The sequence below is a fragment of the Bombyx mori genome, chromosome 24, assembly GCF_030269925.1.
Source record: "Bombyx mori chromosome 24, ASM3026992v2".
Lineage (NCBI taxonomy): Eukaryota > Metazoa > Arthropoda > Insecta > Lepidoptera > Bombycidae > Bombyx > Bombyx mori.
The window spans coordinates 7,524,538-7,542,330 of NC_085130.1; the positions used below are offsets into that span (position 1 = coordinate 7,524,538).

General features: G+C 42.8%; 1 protein-coding gene across 14 annotated transcripts in view; it reads left to right on the forward strand.

Moving 5' to 3' along the window:
• LOC101746973 (uncharacterized) overlaps window positions 1-17,793 on the forward strand; it is an 88,614-nt gene that overhangs the window by 65,330 nt on the left and 5,491 nt on the right. For 4 of the 14 annotated variants that reach the window (XR_009976443.1, XM_062675729.1, XM_012697473.4 and 1 more), the window contains exons 14-19: window positions 933-1,133; window positions 2,526-2,620; window positions 2,752-2,855; window positions 4,031-4,118; window positions 5,588-5,800; window positions 7,534-7,686. Coding sequence is in view for 9 of the 14 variants with exons in the window: in XM_062675729.1 (XP_062531713.1) it covers window positions 933-1,133; window positions 2,526-2,620; window positions 2,752-2,855; window positions 4,031-4,118; window positions 5,588-5,800; window positions 7,534-7,686 (854 nt within the window). In the remaining 5 variants the exon portion in view is untranslated. Of the gene's footprint in view, window positions 1-932; window positions 1,134-2,525; window positions 2,621-2,751; window positions 2,856-4,030; window positions 4,119-5,587; window positions 5,801-7,533; window positions 7,691-11,250; window positions 15,333-17,793 lie in introns of those variants that run through there. The other 10 variants (XR_009976444.1, XM_062675732.1, XM_062675731.1 and 7 more) reach the window with 5 other exon arrangements.

Sequence of the window (17,793 nt, forward strand, 5' to 3'; positions counted from 1 at the left end):
ATAATAGAGAATTTGTTTTCCTTTTTTTTTTTTGCATGATCCGTTATTTTAAATCTTCATTAGTTTTGAAAAGAAAAGAAAAAATAGCAATTTTTCAAACATTATATCGTCATCTGAGAAGATGTTTGTTTTAAAATGACATGTCATATTCGCTGCGGAGTCATTTAGATAGAGTTAGTCTTAAATAGCATGTTGAAATTTTAATGAAATACAAGATACTCGTAGCTGGGTTTGGATTTAAGTTGCTTTGCGACTCTGAAAGTCCCCCCCCCCCCCCCACCTATTCTCTAGGAGCCTAAGAGGCTATTCCAGCTACGCTTGGACGGGTAGGTGAGCTCACCGGCTCAACCAGAGAGAATTGCTAACACTGGCCCTAGAATTAACATTATTATATTGCACTAGAACTAAATAAAAAAATATATTTTCCGGAAATCAAATAAATTAAAAATAAATAAAAAGTTTTGAGGACCATTTGAGGCCCCTTCGTGAGCACGCCACTGGAGCGAAGTTCTATTGAATTCGTTAATAGCGTGATAGGCTGATAGATTCAAAGTCTCATACAAACATAGTCGCGTTAGTCGAAGGTAATCCAAATTACTTAAGTGTCTACGACAGTGTACTATTAGTTTACTTACTATAAGCAGCTGAACGCGATGTCCAATGACGAAATTCAAAAAGATTAAAACTTACCACCTCCTTTTCTAAATAGGAAAAAAAATTCTTTGCAACATTCAAGTATCTTACTATTTTTTTTATGTTTTTCAATTGTCATTATCCAATGTACAAGTCTTGCTTTATCCGGTCGTGTATTTTGTTCAAGGCATCCCTTATTTTAAAACAAACATTATATCACACGATTCGATATATAGTTCAGCATTAGAAACCCAGAGTGGAGTGTTGCCATACTAACAAACAAAAAATTCGCCTATAAGGTCGAACTAACCGACTCCGGGAAATTCATTGAAGTCGAACGCGCAGACGCCATAGACAAACAGGAAACGGAAGCGAAACCATTAGATAAAATCGAAGAGGCGGTTACAGATAAAAAATCTGTCACCCCGAACCAATCTCCCGGCAAAAGTGTAAGGATCAAAGAGAACGGTAACAAAGTCAACGGAGAGAACAATGATTCGGTCAGTATTATGCATTAAATGTGGTTTTTATACTAATATATTAACTTTAGTGTTAGTTTCTGAGGCAATGTGTATTTAGTGCAAATTTTGTTAGGGAAAATTTTGAGGAAAATTTTTCATAGCGCAGAAATACATATACATACGTAATGAAAAATGCTTATTAATAAATAATAATCTGACTTAATATGAAATAATCCTATAGAGATTTAAACTTCAATAAATTGATTGTTGGTAAAAAAATAATTTGAACAACGACCAATTGATTGTAAGCACATATTGCTCATGAAACTAACCGATTTGTATTTTGTAAAGTTGTATGCACTATACCTTTTTTTTTTTGTAAAATCAGAAGTGTATTTTTATTCTTTGCCCTGATTTGCGGCTGTATTTTAATTTGTTTGATAGGCACAGCAACCGCGGTCTATTTCTTCCGTAGTAGTAATATCTGCGGTAAAATATTGCAACAATAGTCTTGTTGTTTATTCCAAAAAAAACCCACATACATTTCACTTCAATTGTGTTCACAAATGTTGAAGATTATTATCATGTTTGACGTGTGTTCAAGACCTACATAGCGTGAAACGAAACGCATATGACGTTTGATATTGAATTGACATTTTTTTACATTATCTGTGTATTCCATCACGCATCAACCAGTTTGGTTGGAAGTGTATTCTTTGGACTTTTTGGCGGGAACGCGAGTAGTGAAGTTGTGTGATTTGTTTTATTTTGTCTATTTAGTGTTTCTTCAGGTTTAAATGTGTAATAATGGTGGTTTATTAGCTGTTTAATATATGTGAAAGTGCACAAATGCCGGAAAATGAAACAAAGCCGCTGGACGTAAGTTCTCGGGATTCTCCAAAAAGTCCACTGAAAAAATCTCAATAAATGACCACCATTTTACTCAGATTATATTTCATCTCCTATCATCTTCATTTCATTTCATTTCACTCCATATTATAATTTTTCATAAAAATAAGAACATAAATTAAAATAAGACATGACTTAAAGGTCTTAGTTACCAGGTCATAAAATCCCTTAAAAAAACCAACCACTTTGGCGCCTTTTTTTTAATATTAATAATTTCCTACAAATCAATAATGATCGGACTATAAATAAAATAGAGCATCACTTCCACAAACCGACTTATTATTTGTCCGCGGACAAAATGTACATTACGCAAAATACGCTTCTGATTTTCGTATGCCTTATGTACATACACCTACTTAAACGTCCTTAAAAAATCAGCATGTACTTTCTTACATTTAAAAGTGTCTGCCTAGATAATTTCAAATAAATTTTACATGTACAGCATTGGTATACCAGACGTTGCTTCGTTAACGTAGCCAATATAATGTTGTTGTTCTGATATCCTCCCCTCTCTTCTCTCAGCAAGGAGGCTACGTGAACAACCAGACGGATAACATGTCCCCCGAGCCGGCTCCTAGGAAGAGAAGGAGAGATTTCTTCGGAACTATCAAGAGAAGGTAATGACTAACACCTTCGCTGCAAAACAAAAAAAGATTAATCGTGAAACTGGATTCAATAAGCCATATGCAGTGTTGCCAACATAACGACACAGATTCTACCATTAGTAGAAAAATCTAAATATTTTCAGACTGGGTCGATCTCGTACTCGCGGTCAGTCACTGGAGATGACGGACTCCGAACTGGAGACCCAGAACAGGATGCGTAGCGTCAGTGCCGAGAGGAACTCTCATGGTAATTGATTATAATACGTTCTTTTTAATTTTTCGCCATCTTCCAAACAAGTCCTCCTGGAGTCTTTTTTTATTGCTTAGGTGGGTGGACGAGCTTACAGCCAACCTGGTATTAAGTAAATGGTGGTAAATACCGCCACCCATCTTGAGATATGAGTTCTAAGGTCTCAGTTTTTACAGTACAACGGCTGCCCCACCCTTCGAACCGCAACGCATTACTGCTTCTCGACTGAAATAGGCAGGGTGGTGGTACCTACCCGTGCGGAGTCACAAGAGGTCCTACCACCAGTAAAAACCACTAGTATTTCTACAAGTGCTTACTCGGTCTGGACCTCGGATCTTCCACATCTACTTTCAGTGCTTTTAGGCTCTCCAAGCTCATCGTACTCATCAAATTCGACGCGCAACCTAGCCCATAGACACAGTCCATTGAGTTTGAGGACAGATCTTTTAAGTGGGTCCCGTTTCCGATACGGTGGTAGATTCTGCGAATCACTGCTCTTCCTAGGGCCAGTGTTAGCAATTTCTCTCAGGTTGAGCCCGTGAGCTCGCCTACCTGTGCAGGTTTTCTTTTTCTTTTTTTTTATTGCTTAGGTGGGTGGACGAGCTCACAGCCCACCTGGTGTTAAGTGGTTACTGGAGCCCATGGACATCTACAACGTAAATGCCGCTACCCACCTCGAGACATGAGTTCTAAGGTCTCAGCTTTTGCAGTACAAAGTCTGCCCCACCCTTTGAACCGAAACGCATTACTACTTCATGACAGAAATAGGTGGGGCGGTGGTACCTATCTGTGCAGACTCACAAGAGGTCCTACTACCAGTAAAAACCACCAGTATTTCTACCAGTGCTCACTCCTCCTTATAGCTCCTTAGGCTATCTATTGTTACACGATGCATTAAAAATGCACTCTAAATAGATTGATAGAGTGTGGTAATATGGCATTTGTTATTTCTACCACATTGCACTTATATATTTTATTAAACAATTTTATTATTGTTTGTTCAATAGCAGATTCCACTAAGAGTCAGCGATAACTGAGGTTAGGAGGCAACATCAAAGAATTGCTGCTCTGTTTTTGGACTTCATTTAAGATTTAGACATGTTTTTTTTATATTTTTTCCATTTAATGGCGAACAAAAAAAAGTATGATTTCTACTATATGGTTATTTTTAGAAAAAGCACTGGCAATACCGAACCGCAACGTGTATTCGGCGGGCGCCTCTCCCGCGCAGTCCGGAGACGAATCCAGAACTTCAAGGAGGTAGGCATCGAAATGTTAATTAACGCAGAACTATCAATATTAAATGACAAGTTTCTCATAAACGAAGATGGGCAGATATCTATACTAATATTATAAAGAGGAAAGATTTGTTTGTTTGTTTGTTTCGAATTGGCTCCGAAACTACTGGACCGATTTGAAAAATTCTTTTTCCATTAGAAGCCGACATTGTCCCTGATGAACATAGGCTACTTTTTTTTTTTTTTTTTTTTTTTTTTTCATGTGTGTTTTAATGTTTCCGAAGCGAAGCGAGGGCGGGTCGCTAGTAGATAGATATCTAGATAGAGATAAATAGTATAGAATTACTGGTGGTAGGACCTCTTGTGAGTCCGCGCGGATAGGTACCACCACCCTGCCTATTTCTGTCGTGAAGCAGTAATGCGTTTCGGCTTGAAGGGTGGGGCAGCCGTTGTAACTATACTTGAGACCTTAGAACTTATATCTCAAGGCGGGTGGCGCATTTACGCTGTAGATGTCTATGGATGGGCTCTAGTAACCACTAAACACCAGGTGGGCTGTGAGGTCCACCCATCTATGCAATAAATAAATAAAATAGATATAAATAACTGGGAACAAATCACACACGGATTTGGGATGCCCTGCGTTGTGGGTACCAGAAACTGACATAGATACTTATATACGTTTAAATATATACATATATAGATAATAAATACCCAGACAAAGAGCAAACAAGTTTGTTCATCACAGAATGTTTGCCCGACGTGGGAATCGAACCTACGATCATAGACGCAACAGCTAGGATTGCTGACTATTAATTGCACCAACGACTCAGTTGTGTATATTGAGAATCTGAAACGATTACTTTCTAGTAGTAAATCGGTTCTATAATGATTATCTTTAATTCTGTCAATGTCACTTGTGTTCAAACGTCAAATTTGACAGATGACAGTTGTCTATATTCGTTTAGCGTTAGCTGATGATTTAAATTTTATATTTAGTTAAATTCTGAATAGATTCATCTAAGAACTTGGGTTTTACGCTTCAAATCTAGTTTTAAGTCGAAAGGCGTGGCGAAATTGCATTATTAACTGATGAATTACACATATAATATTTCACTAACTACACAGCTATATTAACAGTAATAATGCAATCTTGCCTGTTTTTTTTTTAAATATTAAACATAAACTTAAACATGGTAACATTCGCACTAAGAGTGTATTTTTTTCTCTTCTTTTTCATTTGGAACTCTCACGCTGGGGGTAATGGCACTCTGCAATCTGGTAACACTGGTTGTAATCATGTTCAATATTATTATTATATTTATTCTTATATCCGCATAACTCTTTCATTATTGCTTTGATCGAAATTGACTTTGCTTCTCTAACTGTTACATCCTATTTTTCGTTCATTACGCATGAGTGAATTTTTTCCGTGAATTTCTAATGCATGATAAAAATGTTGCCAACGAAAAAAAAAATTACAAAAAAAAGATCATCCCTCAGCGAAGTGTCCGGATTCAGTACAGCGTCAGCGAGGACCTTCATTCACGAGGCCTCGACCTTGGTGCTGGAGACTATAGAGGCCGGTATAAAGAAGCATTACCTTGTGCCTCTGGCGATCGCTCAAAGGTCGAAGTGGCGACGGAAGGGCGTCAAACTGCATATTTACAATGAGCACACGTTCATTGCCAAACATCTGAGCGGGTGAGTTACTGTTTAAACTTCATCCTTATGGAGTATAGGAGTAGGAGGACCATCTTGTATAGGGGACAAGTTGAAAAAGTGTCCACCGTATAATTTGCGTAATTACTGGTGGTAGGACCTCTTGTGAGTCCGCGCGGGTAGGTACCACTCTGCGTATTTCTGCCGCGAAGCAGTAATGCGTTTCGGTTTGAAGGGTGGAGCAGCTGTTGTAACTATACTTGAGATCTTAGAACTTATATCTCAAGATGGGTGGCGCATTTGCTTTGTAGATATCTATGGGCTTCAGTAACCACTTAACACCAGGAGGGCAGTGATTGGTGGACAATCTATTATTGGAAGACTCACCGAGATAGGTCTAGTGTAGGAAGTGGAAATTATATGAATATAGCAGTTTTAAACAGAGTAAAGTGTGCTGGATTGAATAATGTAATATTTTTCGTGACTTGTGTAGTTAAAAAGTGCAGTATTTAAAATATCAAATATTCATTTGTATTACTATTTACGTAGGAAGTGTTTCTTTCCATCGTTAATTTAGTATCCTACTCTAATATTTTATGACACTGTTTTTAAAATCTTTCCACTTGCTACTGTGGCGCCACCTTTATTGACTCCCTTTCAGTGGACACTTTTTAATACACTGAGATGGTGCTCCTTATTTCTACTCTCCATATTAATCCGACAAAAAAAAACATTTATTTTAAACTATCACAGTGTTGCTATAAAAAAATATAGTAATATACCATCACTGAATTACAGATGCGTGAAATGAATTGAAGTAACAAAAAAACTTATCTTCAACTAATTGTGTATGTAGTTTTAACGATTAAAATTAAACAAATTAGCAAATCGAACCCTCCATTAACAATTTGTTGTTTTTTTTTTCTTATCAATATCAGGATATCGGAGCGAAGTCATGAATTTAATAATGATAATAACGTAAGGCGATATGACGTGGTCGTCACATGATGTTGATTCAATAACCTTTGCATTAGACGCCTTCAGCTCTAACACTAGGACCAGGCTTAGGGACCCCGCTAACCGTACTCGTCGAACTCGACAAGGAGGTCGACGTGCAACCTAACCCAAACATCAGTAGTAGTAGGTAGGTGGTAGGTAGTAGATTCATTAGCGAAGCAGCCGCTCTTGAGTTGTTAGGTCTCCTTCGAAGGCGCTCGGGCAGTTGTTAGCAAATCCCACCCCTCCTGGCTGAGCCCTTGCTGGACCCACCTTTGTGAAAGAACTAGTGGTAGGACGTCTTAGGAGTCCGCACGTGTAGGTACCATCGCCCTGCCTATTTCTGTCGTGAAGCAGTAATGCATTTCGGTTTGAAGGACGGGGCAGCCGTTGTAATTATAATGAGACCTTAGAACTGATATCTTAAGGTGGGTAGCGCATTTACGTCGTAGATGTCTATGGGCTCCAGTAACCACTTAACACCAGGTGGGCTGTGAGCTCGTGCACCCATCTAAGCAATAAAAAGAAAAAAAAAGAAAAATATCTTGTGAGTCCGCACGTGTAAGTACCACCGCCCTGCCTATTTCTGTCGTGAATCGGTAACGCATTTCGGTTTGAAGACTGGGGCAGTCGTTGTACTGTAAAAACTGAGACCTTAGAACTCATATCTCAAGGTATTTACGTTGTAAACGTCTACGGGCTCCCGTAACCGCTCATGTGGGCCGTGACTGTCGTCCGACAGCTATCCTCAACTCGCTGTTATCTGTTGTTCCTCGTAGCGGCACCGTGTGCGCCGTGTGCGACAAGCCGGTGGCACGGCGGCTCGGCAAGCAGGGCTACGAGTGCCGCGACTGCCGGCTGCGCTGCCACAAGCACTGCCACGTGCGTGCGGCCGCCGCCTGCCCCGCCTCCACCGTGCACGACATGGAGCTGTGAGTGGGCCCCAACCGACATACATACACCTGTCTTTGTCATCCTGCCTACCTAAGCTGAGAGCCTTGAGACTATATCAGCGTAGCCTCAACTAGTAGATGAGCTCACGGGGCTCAAACCTGATGACGTTGCTAACACGAACCCTAGCAAGAGCCGTGCTTCGCAGAATCTACCACCGGATCGGAAACGCGACCCACTGAGAAGATCCGGCGAAAAACTCGGTGATCTGTGTCTATGGGTTATTTCATTCGTCGAACCCTTCGTCGCAAGCGACGGGTTCGACGAGGACGATGACCGGTCTGTCATCACATCAACGATAAAGCAGAGCGGAATCATCGATAATAACATACCCGATCCGGTGGACCGAATGGTAGACAGTCGACGTCGCCCTAAACACGTCATTACGGATCCTCCCGATCCACTAACGGTGCTTTTAGGTGCCTCAAGCACCGGCCACCGTCCTAGCTGAACCGTCGCTTGTGGCGAAAGGCTCGACGAGTAAATTAACCCATAGACACAGCCCACGGAGTTTCTCGCCGGATCTTCTCAGTGGGTCATGATTCCGATTCGGTGGTAGATTCTGCGAAGCTCTTATTAGGGCCCTCAGGTTCTCAGGTTGAGCCCGTGAGCTCGCTTACCCGTCAGGGCGTAACTGGAACGGCGCTTTAAGCCCCCAGCGGATAGATAAGGAAAACACAAAAACACACACACACTTAAAGCAGCTAACAATTATATTAGAACGAACTAATCTGTTATTTATTTGCGAGCATAGAAACGTAAATGTCAATGAATATTGTTTTTTTTTTTAATATAAATTAGACGGTAGTTCCAAATAATAACAAATCTAAATGAAGTTTTAATTGTGTGTACGATTCACGGAAGCCGTATATACATACGACAATATGAAAAATCGTTTGTGTGAAACTTTGACAATAATTTTCGTTTCATAGGTAACTAAGATTTAGAGATAGTACGGTAAGATAGGCATAGCCATCAAAATGACTAAGATATCAAATATTAATTAAACTTAACGAAAAATATCCCAAGCACCATTTCCTAACAAATTTCAATGTCGAATTGAACTTTTTTTAGTTTTGACAGTAACCAAACAATTCATAAAATACCATATTATTAATAAAACTAACAACCCATCTCGACAACTAAACATGAAAATAAATTTGGTAAGTAGAATTTAACCATTAAAATCATTTTAGATGCATCAATTAAATTGCATTGCATTTTTATACATAACAACACTGATTTCGGGGAGTGCGATGCTTTTCAATGGCAACACAGTGGCTTAGTGTTGCCGTAACTAAATATTCTCCTAATATAAGGGAGATTCGTAAATGTTTACGTAATGCATTCTCGCTCACGACTCGGTCGTGCGCGGACGTGCTTTCCGATCCGTGGCCCGCTTGCGAGCTGCGTCTCTGAACTCACAGTTGTGCTCGACAGTGTAGTGACCGTGAATACATCGTGCTTACAATTCAGTAGTGCGGACGTGCCGATCCGTTGGTCGCTTGCGATTTGCGTCTCGGAGTCCATTTTTGTGCGCTAAAGTGTTGTAACCGCGAACCCACCCTTTACCAACTGCCTTTTTCAAGGCAAAACCAATCGCTACGATCAGGCTTCCTGTGGCACTCACAGGCTAGCGATTTCCTAACCCTTCCCAAAACAACAGTCTTTTTCAAGACTAGACCCCCGCTCGCGATTCTGCCTGCTGTAGCACTATACAGCCCGAGCGGGTTCCTTTCCTTTTCCCCGCCGATTGCCGTTTTCACGGCATAGGCATTCCCCCCCCCTGCTCCTTGCTGTCCTGCAGCACAGGGGGGTTACAAATCCTATCCGGGGCCTCGCCTTTCGGCGAGTTCAACAAAAGTCCCGGGGCCGCCCCCCCCGGGCAAGAAGACCGAAGATGCAGAACAGTGAAAGTGTCAGTGACAGTGATTTTGTCGGGTTCCTCCGGGAAAGGTACCCGACAATTAGGGCCGAATATTTAGCCTATAGGGCCTCCCGTGGCAATCCCTCCCCCCCCGCGTCCGTCGCCGCGTATTTCAACCGTGCCTCGGAGGCACGCCGCACGCCCCCCGCCGCCGCGTTAAGTTCGAGCGCACGTTCCGACGATGCGACTCACGAAGCGCCTAGCGCTACCCCCACCCCCGCGCCCGCGTCGGTTACGTCATCACGCGCTACGTCCGCCGCGACCTCGATCGTTTCAAGTTCAGGCTCCGATACCGAATCGGAGATGGATTTCGAATCCGCGTCCAGCCCTCAGCCCGGAACCTCGGATGGTTTCCAAACAGTGACACGTGGAAAGAAGCGTACTCGCGCCGTGGAGTCCCGGAACTCCACGACAAAACAGACGAAATCCGCGTCCGCCTCTCGACCGAAAGTAGTAGTTACACCGGAGTCGGACTCCGCGCGCCGCGTAACCCCACCGCCGCGTCCCAAGCCCGCGCCCGCTCCCAAAGTAGCTGCCCCGCCCCCGCTGATACTTCAAGAGAAGAAAGCGTGGAATCGCGTGTCCCAGGCCCTTCAGGCAAATAAAATTAACTACACCCATGCGCGTAACGTCGCGCATGGGATTCAGATAAAGGTCGCAACGCCGGGCGACCATAGGGCCCTCTCTTCATACCTCCGAAAGGAGAACATAGGTTTCCACACCTATGCTCTTCAGGAGGACCGCGAGCTCCGCGTAGTGATACGCGGAGTCCCTAAGGAGTTAGACATCGATTACATAAAGGAGGATCTGACCGCTCAGTCCCTCCCGTTAGTTAGCGTGCACCGGATGCACAGTGGGCGGGGCAAGCAGCCCTACAACATGATCCTGGTAGCTCTAGAACCCACCCCGGAGGCCAAAAAGAAGATCGCATGTCTCACGACAATTTGCGGCCTATCCGGGATCTCGATCGAAGCCCCCCATAAGCGTGGCACTCCCGGGCAGTGCTACAGGTGCCAACTCTATGGCCACTCGGCGCGTAATTGCCACGCGCGCCCCCGCTGCGTGAAATGCCTCGGCGATCACGCTACGATAGATTGCGTTAGAGATAGGGAAACCGCGACCGAACCTCCCAGCTGTGTCCTATGCCTTAAGCAAGGGCACCCCGCGAACTACCGTGGATGTCCCAGGGCTCCGCGAAAACGCCCAACTCACCCAGCTCCGCGAACCGTCGGCCCAAAGACTTCGGCACCTTCAGTGCCGAAACCCGCCTTCGTGCCGGCTGCAGTTCCCACGGTCTCGGCGTGGAAAAAGCCGCTGCCGTATACGAAGGCGGGAACGGAAACCGCACCCCCGCCCCCGCTCGTGACACGCCCCGCGCCCCAGCCCCTGCTCGCACCTCGCCCCGCGCCCGCGTTCCGTCCCCCGCAACCCTCTGCCGTCAACGACTTCGCGCTCGTGCGTGACTTCGTCACTGCGGTGAACTTCGACCGTCTGCGATCGTTCGCAGACGCGATACGTAGGTCGGTAACCCCCGAACAGCGGCTCGCGGCCGCATTCGATCACATGGACGTCTACGAGTCCGTGTCGCGTACGTTATAAAAATCTTTACCGGTAACCAATGGCGCAAAAAGGTAGAGAAAAACCGTATTCCCTTACGTTAGCATTCTATAATGCTAACGGACTCGCGCGGCAACGCGATCAAATTTTTGAATTCCTCCGCGATAATCTTGTAGATATTCTATTAGTGCAGGAAACCTGTCTGAAGCCCTCGCGTCGCGACCCGAAAGTCGCGAATTACGTCATGGTTAGGAATGACAGACTCACCGCCTCCAAAGGCGGGACTGCCATTTACTATAGGCGGGCCCTGCACGTTGTCCCTCTCGATACTCCCTCGCTCTCACATATCGAGGCGTCAGTGTGCCGTATCTCGCTGACGGGACACCAGCCGATCGTCATCGCATCCGTTTATCTCCCCCCGGACAAGCCCCTCCTGAGCAGTGACATCGAGTCACTGTTCGGCATGGGAGACTCCGTCATCCTGGCAGGCGATTTAAATTGCCACCACACTAGGTGGAACTGCCATCGTACAAACGTTAACGGTAGGCGTCTCGACGCGTTTATAGACGACCTCACCTTTGAAATAGTCGGTCCCCCAACTTCAACATGTTATCCGTATAACATCGCGCTCCGTCCGAGCACTATAGACCTGGCATTGCTTAGGAACGTAACTCTGCGCTTGCGTTCCATCGAAGCAATGTCAGAGCTCGACTCAGACCACCGACCTGTCGTTATGCAGCTCGGTCGCCCTCACAACCCAGTCACTGTTACGAGGACCATGGTGGATTGGAATAAGCTGGGCACGTGCCTAGCCGACGCCGCTCCGCCAATCCTCCCTTACGGCCCGGATTCGAATCCATCCCCCGAGGACACCGTCGAATCCATAAACATCATTACCGATCACATCTCTTCCGCGATCATTAGATCTTCAAAAGAAGTCGATGTGGAGGACAGCTTCCACCGCATCAGACTGTCCCCCGATCTTAGGAATCTCTTAAGAGTTAGGAACGCGGCAATCCGGGCCTACGATCGTCTTCCCACGCATTCAAACCGGATTCGGATGCGTCGTCTACAACGCGAAGTCCACTCCCGCTTAAGCGACGCGCGCAACGATAATTGGCATAGTTATTTAGAACAACTCGCGCCCTCCCACCAAGCATACTGGCGACTAGCTAGGACTCTCAAATCCGAAACTACCGCTACTATGCCTCCCCTCGTACGCCCTTCAGGCCAACCACCGGCATTCGATGACGAAGACAAGGCTGAGCTGCTGGCCGATGCACTGCAAGAGCAGTGCACCACCAGCACTCAACACGCGGACCCCGAACACACCGAGTTAGTCGACAGGGAGGTCGAGCGCAGAGCTTCCCTGCCGCCCTCGGACGCGCTACCCCCCATTACCACCGACGAAGTTAGAGACGCGATCCACAACCTACAACCTAGGAAGGCACCCGGCTCCGACGGCATCCACAACCGCGCGCTTAAACTCTTGCCAGTCCAACTGATAGCAATGTTGGCTACAATTTTAAATGCCGCTATGACGCACTGCATCTTTCCCGCGGTGTGGAAAGAAGCGGACGTTATCGGTATACATAAGCCGGGCAAACCGACAAACGAAACTTCTAGTTACCGTCCGATTAGTCTCCTCTCGACGATAGGAAAAATCTACGAACGGCTCCTTAGGAAACGCCTCTGGGATTTTGTTACCGCGAACAAAATTCTCATAGACGAACAATTCGGATTCCGCTCTAAACACTCGTGCGTACAACAAGTGCACCGCCTCACGGAGCACATTCTGATAGGACTAAATAGGCGTAAACAAATCCCGACCGGCGCCCTCTTCTTCGACATCGCGAAGGCGTTCGACAAAGTCTGGCACAACGGTTTAATTTATAAACTGTACAACATGGGAGTGCCAGACAGACTCGTGCTCATCATACGAGACTTCTTGTCGAACCGCTCGTTTCGATATCGAGTAGAGGGAACTCGTTCTCGTCCCCGTCAACTGACCGCCGGAGTCCCGCAAGGCTCCGCGCTCTCCCCGTTATTATTTAGTTTGTATATCAATGATATACCCCGGTCTCCGGAGACCCATCTAGCGCTCTTCGCCGATGACACGGCTATCTACTACTCGTGTAGGAAGATGTCGCTGCTTCATCGGCGACTCCAGATCGCAGTAGCCACCATGGGACAGTGGTTCCGGAAGTGGCGAATAGACATCAACCCCACGAAAAGCGCAGCGGTGCTCTTCAAAAGGGGTCGCCCTCCGAACATCACTTCGAGCATCCCACTCCGTAGTAGGCGCGCAAACACCTCCGCCGTTAGTCCCATCACTCTCTTTGGCCAGCCCATACCGTGGGTCTCGAAGGTCAAATATCTAGGCGTCACCCTCGACAGAGGGATGACATTCCGTCCCCATATAAAAACGGTACGCGACCGCGCCGCGTTTATTCTAGGACGACTCTATCCAATGCTTTGTTGTCGAAGCAAGCTGTCCCTCCGTAATAAGGTAACTCTCTACAAAACTTGTATACGCCCCGTCATGACGTATGCAAGCGTAGTGTTCGCTCACGCAGCCCGCACCAACTTGAAATCCCTTCAGGTTATTCAATCACGATTCTGCAGGATAGCCGTCGGAGCGCCTTGGTTCCTTAGGAATGTGGATCTCCACGACGACCTGGAGCTCGACTCTGTTAGTAAGTATCTACAGTCGGCATCGCTGCGCCATTTTGAGAAGGCGGCACGACATGAGAACCCTCTCATCGTAGCCGCTGGAAATTACATACCCGACCCAGTAGACCGAATGGTAAACCGTCGACGTCGCCCAAAGCACGTCATTACGGATCCTCCTGATCCATTAACGGTGCTTTTAGGCACCACAAGCACCGGTCACCGTCCTCGTCGAACCTGTCGCTTGCGACGAAGGGCTCGACGAGCGAACTAACCCATAGACACAGCCCACTGAGTTTCTCGCCGGATCTTCTCAGTGGGTCGCGTTTCCGATCCGGTGGTAGATTCTGCGAAGCACTGCTCTTGCTAGGGTCAGTGTTAGCAACTCTCCGGTTGAGCCCCGCGAGCTCACCTACTAACGTTAGGGTGAAGCTGAAATAGCCTCTCAAGGCTATCAGCATAGGTAGGGAAAAAAAAAAAAAAAGTTTACGTAATGCAATTACATTCGAGGATTTGTATTGTGAAACTTACAAGTCACTCCTCTCACTAATTCCCATTCTAATTTTTACATCTGAGACTGATTATTCCCGTGTAGGCTAGACCTTAAGAAGGCCATCAAATAAGCTGATACTATCTATAAGATTAATTATGTCAACACATAAATAATGCGCAAGATATCTAAGTGTATTCCACTAATTTTTACATCTGAGACTGATTATTCCCGTGTAGGCTAGACCTTAAGAAGGCCATCAAATAAGCTGATACTATCTATAAGATTAATTTTGTCAACACATAAATAATGCGCTGGATATCTAAGTGTATTCCACTATATTTTAATGTTGGCAAAACAACTCCTTGGGTGGCATGTGCAAGGAAAGATATAGACTCACATGCATAATAAATTGCTAAAAAAAAGGCTTTTTGGCTTTTCGCCGCGAAACTTAGATTTGGATTTGGTTTTTTAGAATTCGCGCTAAATATAGCTCTCACTGTATATATCTAGGGAGGCTCTTGAAGGCAAGTTCTCACACAAATTCACATTTTGTTGATAACCTGTCGACTTTCATGAGGGCATCTTGAGAAGATAATTGACTTAAGGCATTTTGAGGAGACTTCAGTGGTAGACCATAGCATTGCTGATGTCCACGGGCAAAGGTGACTATTCACCGTTAGGCCACATATCCCTGCCTAAAGCAGAAAGAAAGAGCTTTGCCTGTCTTGACAGGGGTCGCCATGTTTGAACTTTAAAATATATACCTCTGAATATTAGATACACGACAACGCATTTTCAACTTACAGTATCAAACGATTAAGAGCTATTTTACAGTAAAATCACAAAAAAAAATGCCGCACAAATATAATATCGATATTTCTCTATCGATTAGTTTTATTTATCGCTAAAACGCTTTGTAATGAGACTTTTTGTTTTCAATGCTGCCCAAGGTCCCATTCCCATAGCTTTGGAAGCGGAAGGTATATCATTACATATTTTTAGTGCTCGTCGTTTAGAATAATAACGATTTCATTGCAATGTTAAATGCTTTATAATTTTCTTTGTTTATTTGCTGCGTTTTAAATTAGACTTTATTTTACTCGTTACATACGCGTGATGTGACAGATACGGGCAAGTACATACGTGTAATTAATTACCAATAATGAGCAATAAGATAAAGTAAAGTATAGTATGTAGAGATTGTGAGTGTAGTGTCTTCACAGATAAGTATCAATTAGTATCTGCCATTGAGTACGTATATGGGCTTAATCTATGACCATGCAATGTTAATCTATGCTAGGTTCTTCTTCTTTATTGGGACTGGGAATTTTTGGCGGGAACGCGAGGAGTGAAGTTGTGTTATTTGTTTTATTTTGTCTATTTCGTGTTTCTTCAGGTTTAAATGTGTAATAACGGTGGTTTATTAACTGTTTAATATCTGTGAAAGTGCACAAATGTGGGAAAATGAAACAAAGCCGCTGGACGTGACTTCTCGGGATCCTCTAAAAAGTCCAATGAAAAAGTCTCAGTATATGACCAACATTTTACTGAGATTATATTTCATCCCTTAACATATCATCTCATTTGATTTCATCCCAGTTGATTTATGTCTCAAATTAATCATCTTCATTTAATTTCATCATTTTTCATAAAAATAAGAAAATAAATTAAAATAAGACATGATTTAAAGGTCTCTTAGTTACCAGGTCATAAAATCACTTAAAAAAAATTTGTGGGACTTTTTGGCGGAAACGCGAATCATTTCATGCCATGTAATTTTTTTTGGAAATTTAATTGATTTTTAGTCATTTATGCTATATCGCGATTAGTTTCCTTTTTTTTTATTATTCATAAAATGTAAATAATTAAAACGGCGAATTAAAAAATCTTATTACTTGAAGCTGACTAATGTTAATAAACCATCGCTATTACGCATTTAAGCCTGAAGAAACACTAAATAGACGATATAAAACAAATCACACAATTTCACTCCTCGCGTTCCCACCAAAAAGTCCCTATGCTAGGCTAATCGAATAAAGTAGTGATAATAATCGGAAACAAGTCATACCCGGTCAACCGGTCGCAAACTAGGATTCCCTGTGCTATAGGAATTAGAGACTAGATATATAATTATATAAGTTAAAATATATTTAAGTATACAGATATTAAACTTTTTGGTAAAGAACAAACAGCAATATGGAGATTCTATTGTACACCAGAATTAACTCAAATACAAAAGGTTAAATACAAAAGTACAATGGGCGGTCTTATCGCAAAGAATGATCTCTTCAGGTAGTGATTACGCAGTATCAGTCACGTGACTTGCCGGTAGAAATGAATTAAGTCGTTAATGCCCCTAAAAAATGTTGTGCGTGTGATTAAGTCGATAATCTGATTTAAAAAAAAAAGGAAATGTTCATTATTTTTTATATTCGTCAGCTCACGGACCCCCTGGGGTTAAGGGGTTACCGAAAGGTTCGGTAAGACAAGAACTGGCAATAGTCGTAATAGTGGCTATAAAATTTACTTTGCAACTGGAAATATTGACTGCTTCACGGAATAAATATGAATGGTTGCTTCTATCTACTACTCATACGATGTCTAGTTTTCATTTACTAAGAATTAAAAAAAAAAAACAGAATAAAAAAAAGCCAAAAATCGTATTTCTTTTGTCACTTTAATTGCCTTTCTCTGATTCGTAAATACGCATTCATATTCGAGTTGAATCATTTCACTATAATTTCACAATCACTATCATTTATGAGTACTTAATAAAATAAATATGGCAATTATATCTTTATACAAACAATTCGAGAATTTTTCATTATGTGGTAACTCTAATGTTGCTATTTCAAATGACAGCAGTTAGTGTTGTATGTTTTGTAAGGAAATTCAAAATTAGGCATGCACTTTTTTTTTAATAATATATTCTAGATCAATTGTGTTCACTATGTTTTAGAAAGAGTATGCTTCTTTCACACGGTTGTATTTTGAATGAACGTACCACATTTACTGGCTCCACACATATAGTATACCTAAACGTAATTTGTTACTTACTAATTGATTGGTTAAAATCATTAAAAAACATATATTGTAAATTGTTTCTATATAAATATATGGTAAATATCCATGGTTGGTAATGTGTAATCTGATTTTGCCTTAACGTTTCTTGGTATAATTATATAATAAAGCTATTTACATTTAGGCAATTATAATCATATTATATTTAATAATTTATTTTGATATAATTATAATTTATTTATTATTATTTATCTATAATAATTTAGCATGATTTATGTTAAATTATTATAATAATAAAAAAATCATATTATATTATATCATATTAATATATTATTATCATAGTTTATTAATAAAAAAAACAGTTATTTTGAAATAGAAAGACATAGTTTACGTTATAGATATCCACAAAATTTTTTTTTT